Below are 19,569 nucleotides of genomic sequence, written 5' to 3' on the forward strand. Positions count from 1 at the left end.
TCATGCATGCAATTTATTTGTATAAATTTTTCTGGACTCGTGGTACAGTCATTCTTATGTATTTTAAGCCGCCGAATCCGATTATGACCTCGGTTTTTTTCCATCACCCCCCAATTTTCCGGCAAAGTCGATTTTTCCGAGCCTAAATTTGTGAATAAGCTTTCCCGGACTCAAAGAGGATCAAAAATATATTTTAAACGTGTCCGCGACGTGCGATACATCGATTCTTATGTATTTTGACTCGCTGAACCCGAATATGATCTTGGATTTTTCCGATCACCCACGAATTTTCCCGGAAAATCGATTTTCTTTGGAAAACTACCTTTTTCGGTGTTTTTTGGACGATTTTCCTGTTGTGAGGAGTCTAAGAAATTTTCTGAGATCCTCTCTAGGTCTCTTCTGCTATATTAAGAGCAGCTGAATCCAAATTTGACCTCTATTCATCTCTGACAACCCCCCGTTTTCTAGAAAGTCCGATTTTTCAGGGAAAAAAGCTTTTCCGAACCGTCCCCACCTCCAGGGAAATTTGAAAATTTTTCCGCACGTGTGATACATCGATTCTTATGTAATTTGAGCTGGAAAACCCGAATATGACCTCAGAAATTCGTTATCACCCACCATTTTTACGTAAAACTCGATTTTCTGGGAAAATTTCGGAAATATACCAAAAAACACGTTCTCCAAGAAAAATCTACTTTTCCGACAAAATGGAGGGTGATGGGAAAAATTTGAGGTCATATTCTGATTTAGCATCTGAAACTACATAGGAATCTCCCCTTCACGGATCCAGGATAATTATTTAAATAAAGAATTGCATGCCAGACTAAAATAAGTCAATTTCACTCAGTCTCCCGGCAAAAAGTGTCTTTTTTACAAAACTGAGGGCTCATAGAAAAAAATAGAGGTCATTTCCGTACTCAGGGACTCACAATACCTGATGTACAATCTAATTTGTAGCTAAGAACAATCTTACGCACATTCCACAAGGAGCAACAGTCGCAGAAACACCGTAAATGGTCAAAAATACCCATTTTTCCCAAAAGATCGAGTTTTTCGTAAAAATGGTGGGTGATAACGAATTTCTGAGGTCATATTCGGGTTTTCCAGCTCAAATTACATAAGAATCGATGTATCACACGTGCGGAAAAATTTTCAAATTTCCCTGGAGGTGGGGACGATTCGGCAAAGCTTTTTCCCCTGAAAAATCGGACTTTCTAGAAAACGGGGGGTTGTCAGAGATGAATAGAGGTCAAATTTGGATTCAGCTGCTCTTAATATAGCAGAAGAGACCTAGAGAGGATCTCAGAAAATTTCTTAGACTCCTCACAACAGGAAAATCGTCCAAAAAACACCGAAAAAGGTAGTTTTCCAAAGAAAATCGATTTTCCGGGAAATTCGTGGGTGATCGGAAAAACCCAAGATCATATTCGGGTTCAGCGAGTCAAAATACATAAGAATCGATGTATCGCACGTCGCGGACACGTTTAAAATATATTTTTGATCCTCTTTGAGTCCGGGAAAGCTTATTCACAAATTTAGGCTCGGAAAAATCGACTTTGCCGGAAAATTGGGGGGTGATGGAAAAAAACCGAGGTCATAATCGGATTCGGCGGCTTAAAATACATAAGAATGACTGTACCACGAGTCCAGAAAAATTTATACAAATAAATTGCATGCATGACAAATATACTTCAAATTTGCTCATTTTCCGGGGGAAAAGTCGCTTTTCCGAAAAACTGGAGGGTGATGGGAAAAAACGGAGGTCATTTTCGGACTCAGCGGCTTAAAATACATCGGATTAGCCGTTTCTCGTATCGGAGAAAAATTTTACCTACATTCTGCAGGGGGTAATAGTCGCAAAAACACCAAAAATGCCCAAAAATGGCCATTTTTCCGGGTAAAATCGACTTTTCCGGAAAACTGGAGGGTGATGGGAAAAAACGGAGGTCATATTCGGATTCAGCGCCTCAAAATACATAAGGATCACTTTATCTCGTACGGGAGACATTTTTGTCATTTTTTTTAAGTTGCACAGTGTTTCGTTTTCGGCTTAAATGATAGTAAGTACTTGTATCCTACTTTAACCTTCCGAAGAGACTTTTTGGTGTCATCGACTTTTCATTTAAAGTTGGTTTAGACGAGCCGTGGACAGTATTTGGCCGATTCCTCTGCTCTGCTCCCCTCCGCTCGCGAACCCTGGCTGTCGCGTGTCGCTGTTGTCTCTTAACATTTTGTTGCCAGGAATCCTAGGGAGAAAAGTGCATTATTCCAACATATTATCTAAGTATTTATCGATGAAAATGCACGGGGAAGGGGAACTCGTGAACAGCTCGTAATCAGTGGATCCTGAAATCAGTATTGTGCGTTTCATGACGGAGTTGCCATTGAAAAAGTCGCCGATTACTTACGAAATCCGCGCTATTACTAGTTTTCTCGTTGCGAGTAATGAAACTTCTGAGGCTGCCTATTCATAAGAAGTTAGTCGCCGTGTACGGTGGTCCGTCTATAATTTATACAGGGTGTTTCAGACCACCCATACCAGGCCTTTTTCTCGGTTATTTTAGGTCGTACGAAGTCGGGGACCGCGGGGTTAAATAGGAAATTGACCCCAAGGAATCCGAATTTCGTGGTCCCGAAATCCCCCCACCTCCCCTTGGGGGGTAAAGGGGGGGTCACGATGCTAAAAGTCACGATTCCCGACCGAATTGCGGATGAATCGCATCAGAATATAAAAGCTCGGAAAATTTCACGTGAAATTGACCCCTAAAAATCCAAAATCGGCCCATCCAAGGTCCGAAAATGACCTCCTAAAGAGGGGGACAGTACCCCCCTCCATAATTTCTCTTTGGTCTCAAAATTGACGTAGATTCTCCAGAAAAAGACGGTTTCCCAGGTAATCGACCCCGAGAAGTCCAAATTTCATGGTCCCGAAGCTCCTCTAGCTCCCCTTGGGAGGTAAACGGGGGGCCAAATTTTAAAAATCGGGGCTCCTTTCCGAATCGCAAATTGATTGCATCCAAATTGAGGAGCAGAACACTTTTACATCTTTAGTGACCCCCAAGAGTTTTAATTGACCCCCTTGAACGCCAAAAAGTAACCCCTGAGGAGGGAGGTTTCGCCCTCTCCAAAAGTTTCTCAAGATTCCTCTTTGGTCGCAAAATTGACGTCGATTCTCCAGAAAAAGACGGTTTCCCAGGTAATCGACCCCAAGGACTCTGAATTTCATGGTCCTTGAGCTCCGCTATCCGCCCATTTGGGATTACCTGCAGGGAAACCGTCTTTTTCTGGAGAATCGACGTCAATTTTGCGACCAAAGAGGAATCTTGAGAAACTTTTGGAGAGGGCGAAGCCCCCCTCCTCAGGGGGTTACTTTCTGCCGTTCAGGGGGGTCAATTAGAATTCTTGGGGGTCACTTAAGATGTAAATGTGTTCTGCTCCTCAATTTGGATGCAATCAATTTGCGATTCGGAAAGGAGCCCCGATTTTTAAAATTGGGCCCCTCGTTTACTCCCGAAGGGGGGCAAGAGGAGCTTCGGGACCATGAAATTTGGACTTCTCGGGGTCGATTACCTGGGAAACCGTCTTTTTCTGGAGAATCTACGTCAATTTTGAGACCAAAGAGAAATTATGGACGGGGGGTACTGTCCCCCTCTTTAGGAGGTCATTTTCGGACCTCGGATGGGCCGATTTTGGATTTTAAGGGGTCAATTTCACCTGAAATTTTCCGAGCTTTTATATTCTGATGCGATTCATCCGCAATTCGGTCGGAAACCGTGACTTTTAGCATCGTGACCCCCCTTTACCCCCCGAGGGGAGGTGAGGGGATTTCGGGACCACGAAATTCGGATTCCTTGGGGTCAATTTCCTATTTAACCCCGCGGTCCCCGACTTCGTACGACCTAAAACAACCGAGAAAAAGGCCTGGTACGGGTGGTCTGAAACACCCTCTATAATGGTCTGTAAATGGCGGATTCAGTTTCTGCATGAGCGCGAAAATGTGCACGACAAAAAACGATTCGGACATCCCAGTCATGCTTTAGGAGACGATGCTGCGATCTATACCATTGGAAAGATTGTTGAAGAGGATCCCTGGTACAAAATCGACAAATTTTGTGATGCCTCCAAGTTTTGAAATCGGACGCTCCAGTGTCACACAAATTTTAACGGATCACCTCGGATTGCGGAACATGTGAGCACAATGGGTAGCGCGGCGCATCGTTTGGTGGACGGAACCCGCCGGGAGTTGTTCACGTAAAAATTGACTTTCTCGGAAACCAGTGATTCGCAATTAAAAATCATGGTGTTGATAGAGAGCTAAGGATATAAGAAAGAAGCTTGTTTTTACCGATTTGATTTATCTTTTTTAGTTCCCGAGATTTGAAAGGGGTAATTTTACTTTTAGGATGACCTTCGTATTAGCAGCAAAATTACGCGGCAATTAAGGGCCTTATTGACCCCTCTATGATCACGCGCCGTTGACGCGCGCACCGTCGCGTTTCACGTAAATTGCTCTCGTGCATGGGTTTGTTTTTCCATCGTACAAATTTGGTTTTGGGATAAAATTAATTAACCCATGTCAAGCTTACGTCTGATTATAATAACTGAACACTCATATGTATTCGCCCGTTAGACATTATCTAACAGCAAAATTTTCGAAAATTTATTTTTTTTTCACTTGAAAATTTTGAAAAATTATCACGATGACGCCAAAAATTTTTAGAGAGCTGATTCTCCATGAACATTTCTGCTTTTAAAAAAAGTTGATTGAAATCGATTGCACAGCGATACAGCGCATTGAAGGGTCGTGTTGGCCGTCTAGGGCGCCGGAATGGGTCCCGTGGCGCGCAACACTTAAATTGCTCTTACGAACTTATTTTTATCATCGCACGAAAATTGTATGGGTATCAAATTAAAGGCCAGACAATTCTACGTCTCATTATGAAGAAGCAAAATATTCATTTTCTCGCCTGTCAAAAAGTTATTTAACCTCGAAAATTCCGAAAATGGGAACATTTTCAGTTTACACCCATTTATAAAGAAAATATAAGTCTAAGGCCTTGTCTCCACGAGCCGTTTCACGAGATTTGTCCCAGGGAAAAATCCCACTTACGAAGTTGGGAAAAATATTGAGTTAATCAATATTTTTCCCAGTACCAAGTATGGTACTTGTACCCCTAGGACCCACTGAGAGAAGAAGAAGAAGTGAAAACGAATTGTGCGATTCATTACTACATTGTTAATGTTTGTTTAGTTAAAATAATGTGTCTAATTGTCAATTGAGTGCAATCATTATTTTAATCCCGGTTAAACACCCGACTTTAACCAATTTATCTTCCCGCGAAAACTAGTCGCAGGACTGTATGAGCCCCGTCCCGTGGAGACGGTAACTGGAAAAAATCCCAGAAGTTTCATTCCTGCGATTCAAACTTGGGACAAATCCCATGAAAACGTCCCGTGGAGACAAGGCCTAATGGAAAAATTGATAAGGAATAAAATCGTTCTCCTAGAAATTACCTTTCATCAAAAAAAAAAAGAAGTTGATCCGAATTAGGTCAATAGCAACAGAGGTACAGCGCTTAGAAAAAAACCAAAATGACGGACTTTAACGGCCGCCATCTTGCTCCAGTGGCGGGTCTTTGAGTGTTGCCCCTTCCAGAATTACTCCTGAGGACACCACCAATAAGCCCTGAAAGCGGCAATATACCAATCAAAAAGCGCAGGGTTTTTTCGTGTAGGCAACGGACTAACGGGCCAACTCCCGCTCTAAAGAATCGCTTGGGAAGGGCCGACCGGTGAGCCACTGCTTGGAGGGAGAATCAAGACGGGCAGGGGGAGCAGCACGTTCGAATCTAAGTCCGGCCCTTCCACAGGGCCCTTTACTGCAGAGCGCTACTCTTACCTCCGCTCCGGTGCGCTATCTCCCCCCCTCTTTCCGTCGCGGTTGCGATTGCTCCCTCCAAAGCAGGTGCTCTCTAATTTTATACCATGTCGCTCACTTGGATCTCCTTGGTGATGAATAAGACAATTCTCAATTATGTTTTAAATGCATAAAGGTGTTTTTTCCTTTTTTTTCTCTTTGGAAACTAATATAATTTAAAAAAAAATCTATAAGCTGTAGAAGTGAGACTAGAAGTACCTCGAATACCTAAGTGGCAAAATCGGGAGTTTAGAGCAAGATGCCGTCTTTTATTGCTCATAGATTTAGAAAAAAGTTGAGCGACCTGAAATATAAGTGAGAGATTAAAAAATAAAACTACAGTTTTCCAAAACGTTCCATCAGATTTCATCCGAACGACAGAGTAAATAGAGGGTCGCGAGAATCTAAATTTTAACAATTTTTCAGGGAGGCTCCCTGAGGAGGGGAAGGGGGCTACGCTAAACCACCCCCCCCCCCCCCCCCCGCCGATGGCGAACGCTACACCTTGCCCTATCACTAAACCCATCGCATGCCCCTGGAGTTGTGAAATATTTCTTTCTATCTCTGTATTAAAAATGAGAGACAGAAGTTTTAAAGCGATTTTTTTTGCGTTTTGGCCAAGCCAAACTTTTAAACACGTCGACTTCACGGCATTGCGAAATTTAATGGTGGAAAAGGATTGAAGCTTTGTCGCATGTTCCTACAATTAAACTACGTATCCAAACAAGGAGAAATGGGCGACTAGAAAAAATAAGAGATGATTTCATAATAAAAGAGTAGATTGGGAGAAGAGGGAGGATACGGTTGACTTACTTATATTTTTACTTCCCTGGTCTCATGCAACATCCTTCATAATATCATTTTTATGGTCGCATACGATTGTAATTATAGATACCTGTTGTGGATGTAGTGAGTATGGCGAGGAGCTGTATGAGTGAGTGAAAGGAGAAGAGGAGCATGTGTGTCCAGGGTGAACGATAGCATGTTTTAGTGATAGTAAAACGTCAGCCATATCATGTGGTTCCCTTACTCCAACTTCATCTCCGTTTTTACCGATCAATGTGCTGAATTCACTCCTGCAATATATAGTAGATTACTTAAGTATAAATGGGTGCAAATGAATGGAAATAGTTATCCTAGTAAAAATGACTCATGAGAACCCATACGAACATTGTCAAATAAAGCTACATGGTTAATTGACCCACAAAAAAACCGTGCTCCCCAAAGGAGTCCCATAGGACCTCGGACAAGAATTTTTTTTTTGGAAAACCAACGCATGGAAAGTCATTAATTTTTAATTCAAGTAGAGGTATAAAAAGAGAAATAGACTGCCTTTTTAAAATTCTTTAGAACATGCACTGATACACAATACAAGTTGGCCCAGACTTACCGTACCTACTTGACTTTTTTCTAGGTAGTCCAGTAAACAAAGACGTATAGGGCCGATTTCCGGCCAAAAATTAACATACGGCTGGGTTCAGGCCGAATCAATTCTCCACATGAAAAGGTATTTTTTGCCAAAAAAATCCCATATATCCCTAGGGGAATTCCGCAAGGCGCTAAGCCGGTATCAGACGATCAAAGTGGAGCTCTCAAAGTGGAGTCACGTGGGGTCACGTGACCCCAATGAGGCAATGAGAGGGCCAATGGAGGGCCACATGACCCCACATGACGCCATTTTCAGAGCTCTACTTTGATCGTCTGATACGGGCTGTGCGCATTCGATGACGTTGAAGAGACGTATTTTCAAAAATTCACTGGGGAGCGAGAAACAAACTTGGAGAGCTCATTTTTTTTTCTTTTCTTTTCTTTTTTTTATTTATTTAACAAAAAAATATGGTACTAGTCCAGGTAAACTAGCTTTTTACCTCGGCCAAATTAGCACAAACTTTTCCTTCGGTACATAGGGTCTCTAGGTACCTAATAAGACAGAAAAAAAAGTTGGGTTGCATTTATCGGCACGCAAAAAAAGGGTAAATTCACGGAAAAATTATGTTTTTCACGAAATCGAAAATGAATGTCACAGTAATTGTAATAATTCACGCAATGGAAAAAATGTTGCACAAAAAATCAAAGTTGTGAACAGAGGAAAAAATACTTACACGAAAAATGAAGTGAAGAACAGGAAAATATATCGGAACTCGCACGCAAATTTAAAGTGCAGGAGCGGTAATCAGACGTCTTAAAGTTCATTAAAAATTCATAAAAATTCATAAAAACGTATTGTTCGTCGTATTGTTAAAATTATGTTTTTAAAAGAAATATACTAAAAATGAAGCGTCTTAATCTTGAACCAACAGAGCTTGCTTGGCTTTTGCGGGCCGCCCTCTCTTTCGCTTCTGGCCCAACGGAATTGTTTTGGCCTCTGGTGGTGCATTCACTAATTTCAGCCGGATTTGCATTCCCAATGTATGTTTACAAATGTGTTTTTTCAGGAAGTGAGGGCATGTGCAATCGCAGTCATTAGTATCCTGTTCATTAATCGAGATGGTCCAAATGCTGTAGTAGCTCTGCTTAAATTGGTCGAATGTCTTCCACTTACCGGCCACGGCTTTAAATTTGGTTAGACGTTTTTGAGTGATATTCTCAGACATAGCACGGTTCGTTTGAACCAAAGTTAAATGAAAAGTCGATGCACTCATGATTTCTCTTCAGAACCTTGAAGTATGATGTAAACACATTACTTTAAGACCAAAACGAAAATATTCTGTCGAGCTCTCGGAAAATAAGGCCGATTTAAAGGTTTTTAGCCCTGAATCGGCTGAAAATTGCTGATTACGGAGCAAATATCCAATAATTATGGCTGTACTCTTTGTTTTTTGAAGTTGCGGGGGCATCGAGGGTAGGAAAAGGCCTTTTTCTTCCTTCAGCCCCCCCCCCGCCCCCTTCCATAAAAAACCATTTACACCTATGCATATGCATGCGCTCAAATTGATATGAATGTCTTGCTAGTTTGAGTCGGTGGATTGGACCCAAAGTAGAATACCGATGACCAAACTCGAAAATTGCACAATCGCTTATTGCAACGTTGCAGATTTCCTTCTATTATTTTTTACGGCCGAGAATTTTGCAGAATTTCAAGGAAAACTTCATTAGTTTTTTTTTACAATGACATTAAAATTCAGTGGAAGTAATTCTCTCAAATCTCTCCTATGGTTCGTCTATAAATAAAGAAAGTAGAAAAATATACAAGCAGAAACTCTGAAACGTCGCAATAAAGATGCGTTTAATATTTGAGTTTACCTTTCAATATTCTTTAAAATGTATTAAAAATACAGCACATATTTGAAGAAAAATAGTCTTTTTCACGAAAATAGAGGGTTAGTTATATTGAAAGCATTTGAATACAAAATATGGCAAAGCATAAAGCATGTTAGAATGGCAGAAAAGCAATTTAGCAATCAAGCATAAAATCTACTGTGAATGGAAGCATATAAGAAAACATTGAATACAGGACGACAAAGCAGCATAAGTCATATAAAAATCGCATAAAATCATTTAAGGATGGAATTATAAAAATAATTAAGCATACTAGTATAATTTTAAGTAAAGATGATTATACCCACAAGATTACAAATGCAGTGAATTGTACTCGCAAACTGCGCGTAGCAATCGAGTTAAGTATAGTTAGGGTTCGTTTCTGCTACTTTGTATTTCAGCCATGTGGCTTTAAAATCTTGATGGACACTCTCAGGGGCTTGCTCGCTAAAAAAGCCAAGACCTTGTTGTTTCTTTTCACAGTATTCAAATGCTTTCAATATAACTAACCCTCTACTTTCGTGAAAAAGACTATTTTTTCTTCAAATATGTGCTGTATTTTTAATACATTTTAAAGAATATTGAAAAGTAAACTCAAATATTAAACGCATCTTTATTGCGACGTTTCAGAGTTTCTGCTTGTATATTTTTCTACTTTCTTTATTTATAGACGAACCATAGGAGAGATTTGAGAGAATTACTTCCACTGAATTTTAATGTCATTGTAAAAAAAAAACTAATGAAGTTTTCCTTGAAATTCTGCAAAATTCTCGGCCGTAAAAAATAATAGAAGGAAATCTGCAACGTTGCAATAAGCGATTGTGCAATTTTCGAGTTTGGTCATCGGTATTCTACTTTGGGTCCAATCCACCGACTCAAACTAGCAAGACATTCATATCAATTTGAGCGCATGCATATGCATAGGTGTAAATGGTTTTTTATGGAAGGGGGCGGGGGGGGGGCTGAAGGAAGAAAAAGGCCTTTTCCTACCCTCGATGCCCCCGCAACTTCAAAAAACAAAGGGTACAGCCATAATTATTGGATATTTGCTCCGTAATCAGCAATTTTCAGCCGATTCAGGGCTAAAAACCTTTAAATCGGCCTTATTTTCCGAGAGCTCGACAGAATATTTTCGTTTTGGTCTTAAAGTAATGTGTTTACATCATACTTCAAGGTTCTGAAGAGAAATCATGAGTGCATCGACTTTTCATTTAACTTTGGTTCAAACGAACCGTGATAGTGGAGGAGGCCGTGAAAAACAGTGACCTATCTTTAACTGACTGTTTTAATACCTTCTTATTCATAGAGGCCTTTCATCATTACCAATGTTTGATCATTACCACAGGCCGCCTGCCTGCGTACCGACTGTCCCATGTCTTCGTTCTTAATTAGCCGTAGAGCCGTATCAAATTCAGAGTTAGTGGGCTTATATTTATTTACAGTTCATTTGATTTATTTTTTCGTTTCAACTTGCAGCAGAATTCTGTGGTATCAAATTAAAATGTCGTGCAAAAAATACCGCGCAGTTCAATAAATTTTGCGTGCATTCAGACGATTTTTGAAAAAAAAAAATTGCGTGCAAACCTCTTTTTTTTGCGTGTGCTTTATTATTCCCCAAAAAAGTTTACGGAAAAATTTCATCGGAAAAGTGGTCAAATCGCACGTTTACATAATGACGGCTTACAGCTATTTTCAAAGAGGACGTCCATATGGATTTTCCTTTGTAACTAAAAAATCATGCATCAAAGGAAAATTTCTTGAGATCAATTGGAAAATTTTGGTTAAGAATCATATTCAAAAATTCAGCTTTTATTACTTTTTTCCTTCTGAATATTACTACTTAAAAACACCAACCGGCACAATCTGCCGTAAGTTCACGATTTTTCGCGTTCTTGACCAATTTTAGGTCAGAATAATTAATTTAAGGTTGCAACAACAACTCAACTGCAGAGTACGTTAAAGGGGTGTATGCAAAATCAAAAATGAATATTGACCTCATGCTTAGAATGATTCGACTCACAATGCGGTCATAAAAGATTAAAAGGTGAAATGGTTGGGTATACTTACGTAAAAGGGGTGTATGCAAAATCGGAAAAAATTCTCCCCTCATGGATTTTGACGAATTTCCAGTAAGTATGTCATTCTCCATTATAGGATACGCCTTTCCCAAAAGTTTCAAGGCCTGAAATGAATTTCTTTCCGCGTAGTAGCGTTGCCAAGTTGAAAACCGTCGAGTTCCATATCTGTTGAACAGAAAATGATATTGAGGTGCAATTTGCGTTAAAATTCTCCAAAAAATGCGTTCTTTTGAAATATGTATTCAATTTGATCGTTTACCTAGGTACTTTAAGATTGCAATGATGCCATTTTTCAAAATTTCTTGAGGGTCAATTTTTGTTCAACCCTAGTACATTGTCAAATGCCGGATTCTCGATTCGAACAAAAAACTGTTTATTAAATTATTCGTACTTTTCCATTTCTTTTGATGTATTAAAGCTCCCAGGGAAACGATTGGTAGTGGAGAAATAAGCAATCTAAGGTTACGCTCTGCGCGCGCCGACTGGAATCCGGGCGCCGCTCGCTCGCCGCTCGGAGTCGTCTGCACACTCCCTCCCTTAAGCTTCACGAGGTCATTCCAGTGTATTTTTTTTGCGAACTTTTCATTTCTGGCCTTTAAAAAGGCCTCCGATGCATTTTTAGGGGCCTTGCGGTCCATGGTTGCCATGTTTGGCTTGTACATAGGCTGTCCAAAAAGTACCGAGACTGGTTCTATAACTCAAAAACCAAGATAGCTAGAGGCTTGATCTTGGTCTTATTTGAAAGATCAAATCAATATTTATCGATTGAGACCAAAATCAAAACTTTTGGTCAAATATTTCAAAAGTTACAACACTGTTTGTAGAAAAAATATCTGGACCCCCTACTGTTTTTTATGACTAATTTCTCTTGCCGGGAACACTCTCTAAATTATTGATGATCAGTGCACGGTTCTTTTGCAACCAATCATGGCGAAACCTAATTGATTTGGAAACACTGTCAAGCCGTTGTCGTCCGACTATACGGGTATGAGAGTTCAAAATTCCACGGGGAAAGAATGAACCATCGGTCAGCCACCCCTAAAAAATCCAGAAAATTTTCGGCAGTTGCTGACAATTCACAGTGCGTGCGTGGTCTACGCTGCAAATAGTGAGTGGTTTTGTTTCTGTGTTCGAAATTTTTAATACCACTGCTTTATCTCTTTCCATAAAGGTATCAAAATTATCTAACACAGAAACAAAATCACTCACTATCTGCAGCGTAGACCACGCACGCACTGTGAATTGTCAGCAACTGCCGAAATTTTCTGGATTTTTTAGGGGTGGCTGACCGATGGTTCATTCTTTCCCCGTGGAATTTTGAACTCTCATACCCGTATAGTCGGACGACAACGGCTTGACAGTGTTTCCAAATCAATTAGGTTTCGCCATGATTAGTTGCAAAAGAACCGTGCACTGATCATCAATAATTTAGAGAGTGTTCCCGGCAAGAGAAAATAGTCATAAAAAACGGTAGGTAGGGGGTCCAGATATTTTTTCTACTAACAGTGTTGTAACTTTTGAAATATTTAACCGAAAGTTTTGATTTTGGTCTCAATCGATAGATATTGAGTTGATCTTTCAAATAAAACCAAGATCAAGCCTCTAGCTATCTTGGTTTTTGAGTTATAGAAACAGTCTCGGTACTTTTTGGACAGCCTATGTATTTAGGGTTTTTTCCAATTTTACTCACAATTCTACTGTAAAACTTAATGTGAACTGAAAACTGTCAAGTCACCAAGGTCGTTAATGATGTACTTTTTTACGTTCTTTTCAAAATTGGAAAGTACAGGAAAAATACAAACGATACACCCCTACGAAGGATGACTAAAGGTCTAAAAACATTCAAAAAATCTATACACATTAGAAAAGGCCGCAAAAGGTGACATCCCGGAAAATTTTCACATCTTCGGAATCCAGATACAACTCGGCTTTTTTAATATGTTGTATAGATGGGTAAGATTTGTTACGTACCTACGTCAATGTAAAAGTTGCGCCCCACTTACTTAAACCATGGCGTGGCAATTAATCCAATTTTTCCAATATTTCGCTCTTTGCTACAATTTTTCTCGAAAATTTGGCAACGGAGGAAAAAATTATACATAAACGTTTATTTTTTTACGTTCTATCCCTCGACGCACACAGTTTTCAGTTTACATTAAGTTTTACAGTAGAATTGTGAGTAAAGTTGGAAAAAACCCTAAATACAAGCCAAACATGGCAACCATGGACCGCAAGGCCCCTAAAAATGCATCGGAGGCCTTTTTAAAGGCCAGAAATGAAAAGTTCGCAAAAAAAATACACTGGAATGACCTCGTGAAGCTTAAGGGAGGGAGTGTGCAGACGACTCCGAGCGGCGAGCGAGCGGCGCCCGGATTCCAGTCGGCGCGCGCAGAGCGTAACCTTAGATTGCTTATTTCTCCACTACCAATCGTTTCCCTGGGAGCTTTAATACATCAAAAGAAATGGAAAAGTACGAATAATTTAATAAACAGTTTTTTGTTCGAATCGAGAATCCGGCATTTGACAATGTACTAGGGTTGAACAAAAATTGACCCTCAAGAAATTTTGAAAAATGGCATCATTGCAATCTTAAAGTACCTAGGTAAACGATCAAATTGAATACATATTTCAAAAGAACGCATTTTTTGGAGAATTTTAACGCAAATTGCACCTCAATATCATTTTCTGTTCAACAGATATGGAACTCGACGGTTTTCAACTTGGCAACGCTACTACGCGGAAAGAAATTCATTTCAGGCCTTGAAACTTTTGGGAAAGGCGTATCCTATAATGGAGAATGACATACTTACTGGAAATTCGTCAAAATCCATGAGGGGAGAATTTTTTCCGATTTTGCATACACTCCGTTTTGTTTGTCAAGTGTTAACGACATCCGTAAACAGTTGTCCTCCGCGTTAACGAAGTTGGTATTTTTATCAACCAATCAGAGCCCGGTGGCCTGTTAACGAGACTGTTAATGGGTTTCACTCTCATGTCAACCAGAATCGTCAACATGTTCGAAAACGTGGTCCGGAGCACGCGTTTACAAAACTATAAACTTACGGGCGATTTGGCGGGAAAGGCTGAGCCACGCCACTTGAATCACAACCTGGGAACGAAAATTTGTTTGATGTCGTATTTCGTAAACTGCCTACGGATTTCGTCAACAATTAACGAACGAATTACTTAATGTCTGAACGAATCCTAAGATTTCTCGACCACCTCAGAGATGAGTCGAGCAGTGGATTTGGGAGTAGACGGTGTCACAGAGAACGTCAAAGAACAATCAAGTGTCCGAAAAAAATGGCGGTAAGAAGATGAAAAGATATGAAAGTTCTGCACCAATTATACTGTATAGGTATAGCGAAAATAGGTATACCTAGATGAAGTGTGAATAGTGTATATGTTATTGTAATTGCAATAACACACACTATTCACACTTTTAGTTAACTATGGCGACTGTAGTTCAATTATAAATTTTCTTTATGTAAGTCAGTAATTTAATGCATTTTTCACCGATGAATTTCAAGGAAATCAATTAACGTGGTGGCTGTTTCGTGTAGGTAATCCTACTGTCATCATCCAGTAACAACAATAACGTTTTGAAATGATCTGAATGAAGTTCAAGTGTCTCTGTCATTCAACAGAACACTCGATAAATAACACGACAGATTTTTAAAAAACAACAACAACAACAACAACAACAAAAAAAACCTTTTTCCAGCTCAATCGAGTTGTAAAATTAGCCGATTAGCGCGTTTTTTTAAAACTTAATCTGGGATTTTGTTGATTTTCCTAAGGATTGGATTGAAAATTGAATTCTTAATTTCGATTCGTCATTTGAACGATGGTAAAACAATCATGGATCGTCCAAATGATGAGCCGAATTCTGTCGCGGAAATTCGCCTTTAGAATGGCTTACCAATTACACCAGAAAGTTTTCTAAAGTATTAGTAAGCGTTTAGCACCGACAAATAAAAATCGACTTCTCTAATCCCAGAACAGTTTTTTGCTGTATGTCCTGCAGAATTTGAGATTCCATCTCCGGGGCTTTTTGCGTGACTCCATCATAAATATGAGAATGATCGAAAGATTGAGTTAGGTACTTACTTATAAGATGCCGTCGGAGCGGTGGTTCCTGAGCAGGGGCTAAATGGAAACAAACTGGGTAAAGGGTCGAGATCGAGAGTGGGAAGGGAAAGCTCGTCGGTCACTCCGATGCTCCAACCTCCGTCAAGCCCGTAGTGTGCCGGGTTATTGGGTATGTAGCAACCCTCCATCCCTCCGCCTCTGTCGATTCCGCCACTCCCTCTGCCGACCGGATCGCTACCGTCTCTCATTCATGCCTTCCGATTCCACACTCCCTCTTTTTCGGCTTGCCTGCAGTCCCTGTGAAATAAATGAACGCATCGCAAGATTACTTTTTTTTACGAACCAGAAGCCAAAAAGAAAACAAATGAGGCGCAATTTGTGGTCCTCAGATCCTCTCGTCTGAAAAAGATATTTTAACAATAAAAAACAAGCAGTGAACTCCAACACAATGTGTTGATAAGGCGCGTCATCAACTCGCACATATCAGCCCCTTTAGTTTTCATTTACAGAGATTTCAAAATAGGCAAGTAGCACAACAAGAGAATTCATACGATCTAACACTGCGAGGTCAACGACGCACTTTCACGAGACCGTGTATTGTGAATGTAGAAAGCCATTCGAACGAGTTTAAGTTTTTTTCTAATTCAGAAAATTCTAAATGAATTCTTTTTAAAGAAAAGTGCTACCTACGTAATAATTTAAGCGAAGAAAGGATTTCTGTCGAACTCCTGAAAGATAAAGTCGATTTAAAGGTATTTTGGGGCTAAAATACCCAAATCACCGGTATTATGAATCCCGTTATAATACTGAAAAGAAATTGACTCGATATAAATGCAAGTGCTTTAAATATGTCTTGATTTTGTTGTTTTAAACGTATTTCCATGCAAAGAAGTTCAACCATGCCCATTCTTGATTCTTTAGTGAATTGAAAGTAAGCAATCTAAATCCCGAAAATCTACCGATTTGCCGTAAAGTCGCAGAAACTTTTACATACCAGGTCGATGTACCCACTCGTTGAATTTACCAATCAATTTCGTGAGTGCAAATATGTAAAAGTCAATATTCTTTAGTCATTTTGGGTGCATTTATTTTTCATGAAACAACAGTAGGTAAGTAAGTTAATCCTGAAAAACCATCTATATTCCGTATAAAATCAAAAAAATCAAAATATGTCGGCTTCCTGACGTGGAAATTAGATTCTACGTGTAAAAATACTTAAGTACCTATGTATCGATATGTTGAACAGAAACCATGTGTGGACACAGTCAGAAATCCGCGGCAACATCAATTTAACAGAAAAAATTGGATCGAATTTTAGCCGCTTTGCCCGCCTCTCCTCGTTATTTACAAACCGTTCCTATACTCATCTCAAAATTTTTCTCAGAGCTTTGTGTTATTATCAGCTTCCATTTAAATCCGGTTCGATGACCGAATCGGCTGCCCAAAAAGCAAGCCATTTTTGAAGGGCTCCATGAGAACTTCGTGATATTATCGGCTCTCAGGAAATCACTCCATGGGTAAAATTGCAGGTACAAATGTTCGAGTGCTTAAAATAATCGTATTCAATAAGGCATTAAATTATGGAGTCACTTTCGTTTTAATGATATAACGGGATTTACTACCGGTGATTTAGCTATTATAGCCCTAGAATACTTTTAAAGCGCCTTTACTTTCCAGGATCTTGAAGGAATTTTTTTCTTTTTGGCTTAAACAACTCAAAAGACACTGTAGGTAAAAAATATAAAGAATTTTCGATTCTGACCCAAAAAAAAATGTTCGTTCAGGCACACCGTGTATCGTATGGAGTCAACCCTTGTCTTCAGGTCAAAATTTTTACAAAGAAGCCCCCTGCAAGAGGCGAATTTTTTGTAATTTCTCCCAATTTTTTCTCCGTTATATAAATTGAATTGTTCGTCAACTTCTGAGGTCAATTATATTTAATTGTAATTTATACATTACTTTCTTTCCCCTTCATTTTAGTTTTTGTTTGGAGAAGTTTTGTTGATTTCTTAGGATTTCGAATACTGTAACTTCTTTTCTATTTGGCCGATTTTTATGAATGAGACCTCTTTTAATTCGTGTTTTAACGGAGAGTAAGGAAAAAATTGCTAAATACACGCGAAACAATTTTTTGGAAAATTGGACGAATCCTAGCGTGACGGCGAAATAGTTAACCAAGCGTAAATAATTGCGTGAGAGACCGAGTCGGGTCGCTCGGGAGGATCAATAGAATCTGCCTCGGTCTCGGGACAGACGTCCGATGTGCGGGGAGGACATCAGGAGAAGGGTAAGTGGATTTCTGTAAAAGCAAATTGATATCTGTATGTGTTATGGTTAGCACATGGTCTAATGAGTTTTGAGGCTCATCACAGAATGCACTTACGGCTGTCCTGGCTGGCCCTGGCTATCAGAGCAGTGGTACCAAATTTTGAAAAGCATAACAGGGGTGTAGATATCTGTCAATGCAACGTTTTAAACACAACGGAGGAGTGAAATTCTCATTCGAAAAGTGCTGAACTGCTCAGACATCCTCGAATCAGTTCGTTTGCTTCTGCTTATATATGCATATTTTAAATTAGTGCGGAGCATTCTTAAGTTTTTTATTAAAAAAACCAAGTAACGTAGACTCTTGGTATTCATTGCACATAAACTAGAAGGCCCCAGAATGAGAAAAAACTTTAAATCATGATTATTTACGGATTAGTAAATTTTTCACACGCTTTGGAAAACCTCAAAAGTTCGCGGCAGTCACTTTCCGGGTAGGAACTAAGGGACTCGGTTATTGTATCGAGTGGGGGGTCGAAACGATCGCAAAGGCGGTACACTACGTATACGCGCCAAAAAAGAAAAGAAGCGGGAAAGCTCTAATACGTGGGTATTCGAGAAGCGCTCAGCGGAGAGCGCAATTTTAATGAGTCTCAGCTTTAATGTACTACCTATGAACTGAGTATGTTTAAATTTGCAGTAAAAAAATTAAGTAATTCTTAATATATTACTAAAACATCTAAAATGGTGCTTTGCTCCTCCCCCCCCCCCACCAAAAGAAATTCCAAGATCCAAAAGAAAAAATAATGATCCATTACTTAAGTATTGAAATATTAATACATAAAAAATCCTTGATTTCTCATAAAAACAGAAAAAACCATTACGGCAAAAATAACTTTTCTAGAACACTTAAAGAAAATGTATCAAAGATGAACGTATCACTTCACGGCCCGAAAAAATTGCGATTTTATCGCGATAAGATCGAGGATAATCGCTCACATGTTGATGATCCTAGCGATTTTGTCACTGATAAAATCGCCAAAAAAAAGGGGTTTATGCTGTTAGCCGATTGCCGTTAGGTTCAACCGTCAGGTCCTTTGACGAAGACGAGCGTAAAATCCCCGGAGCCTCCGCGAGGATTTGAACCCGAGTTGCAACGGTGGTAGGCCAGCACATTGCCACTAGGCTATGGCCGCTATATGACTAACGAGTGCAAATTGAAGCCTCTTATACATGCTTGTAATTAACACCCCGTAAAGGGGTGGTTGTACATTTATATAAGTTAATAAAAAAAAAAAAAAAAAAAAAAAAAAAAAAAAAAAAAAAAAATTATACATGGACCGGGGCTTCGCAATCTTACAACTTTTGTCATTGCGTTGACTGACACCGAGTTTTCATTGGATTTTTTTTTATTTTCCCTCCTCTGTATTTTATTTCATACCTTGAAATACGGTTGGAAAAATAAGGTTCTATTGGTAATCTCATCATTCTGTCTCTGGAAAATTACTAATAATAGTGAGATGGCAAAGTTACCGATGGACCTTGGTAAAAACGCCATCATTTTTCATCGATTGTGGTAGAATTACCGAGATAAATTGGCAAAGTTACCGGAAATTGATTACCAATAAAAAAGGTACATATTCCTACCTGAAAAAACCAGTAAAAATACCGGTTTTTAGGTAAGCTTACCAGTCTCCCTTGGTAACATTACCAATAATTGGTAAAAAAAGTGAGATGGTAAAGTTGCCCACGGACCTTGCCCAAGTAGCATTTTTCAACGTAAAAATTGATATAATGTATCAATTTATAGGTATAAAGTTGTAAAAAATATTGCAATAATATAGCTATAAAGTAGCAATTCTCAGTCAACATTTGGACGATTTTTCCCGATATCGTCAGGTCAGATCGATAAAAAAAAATCTATACTTAATAGCAATGTCATTGCTATTTGTGGCGGTG

General features: G+C 39.4%; 1 protein-coding gene across 1 annotated transcript in view; it reads right to left on the reverse strand.

Moving 5' to 3' along the window:
* LOC109039130 (protein glass) overlaps nucleotides 1-19,569 on the reverse strand; it is a 152,457-nt gene that overhangs the window by 102,828 nt on the left and 30,060 nt on the right. Inside the window, exons 2-3 of the mRNA XM_072301148.1 lie at nucleotides 15,364-15,642; nucleotides 6,813-6,993 (exon numbers count right to left, since the gene is read on the reverse strand). Coding sequence (XP_072157249.1) covers nucleotides 6,813-6,993; nucleotides 15,364-15,593 — 411 coding nt within the window. The 5' untranslated portion in view covers nucleotides 15,594-15,642. The remainder of the gene's footprint in view (nucleotides 1-6,812; nucleotides 6,994-15,363; nucleotides 15,643-19,569) is intronic.

This window comes from Bemisia tabaci, chromosome 1 (assembly GCF_918797505.1).
Source record: "Bemisia tabaci chromosome 1, PGI_BMITA_v3".
In the NCBI taxonomy this organism is placed as follows: domain Eukaryota; kingdom Metazoa; phylum Arthropoda; class Insecta; order Hemiptera; family Aleyrodidae; genus Bemisia; species Bemisia tabaci.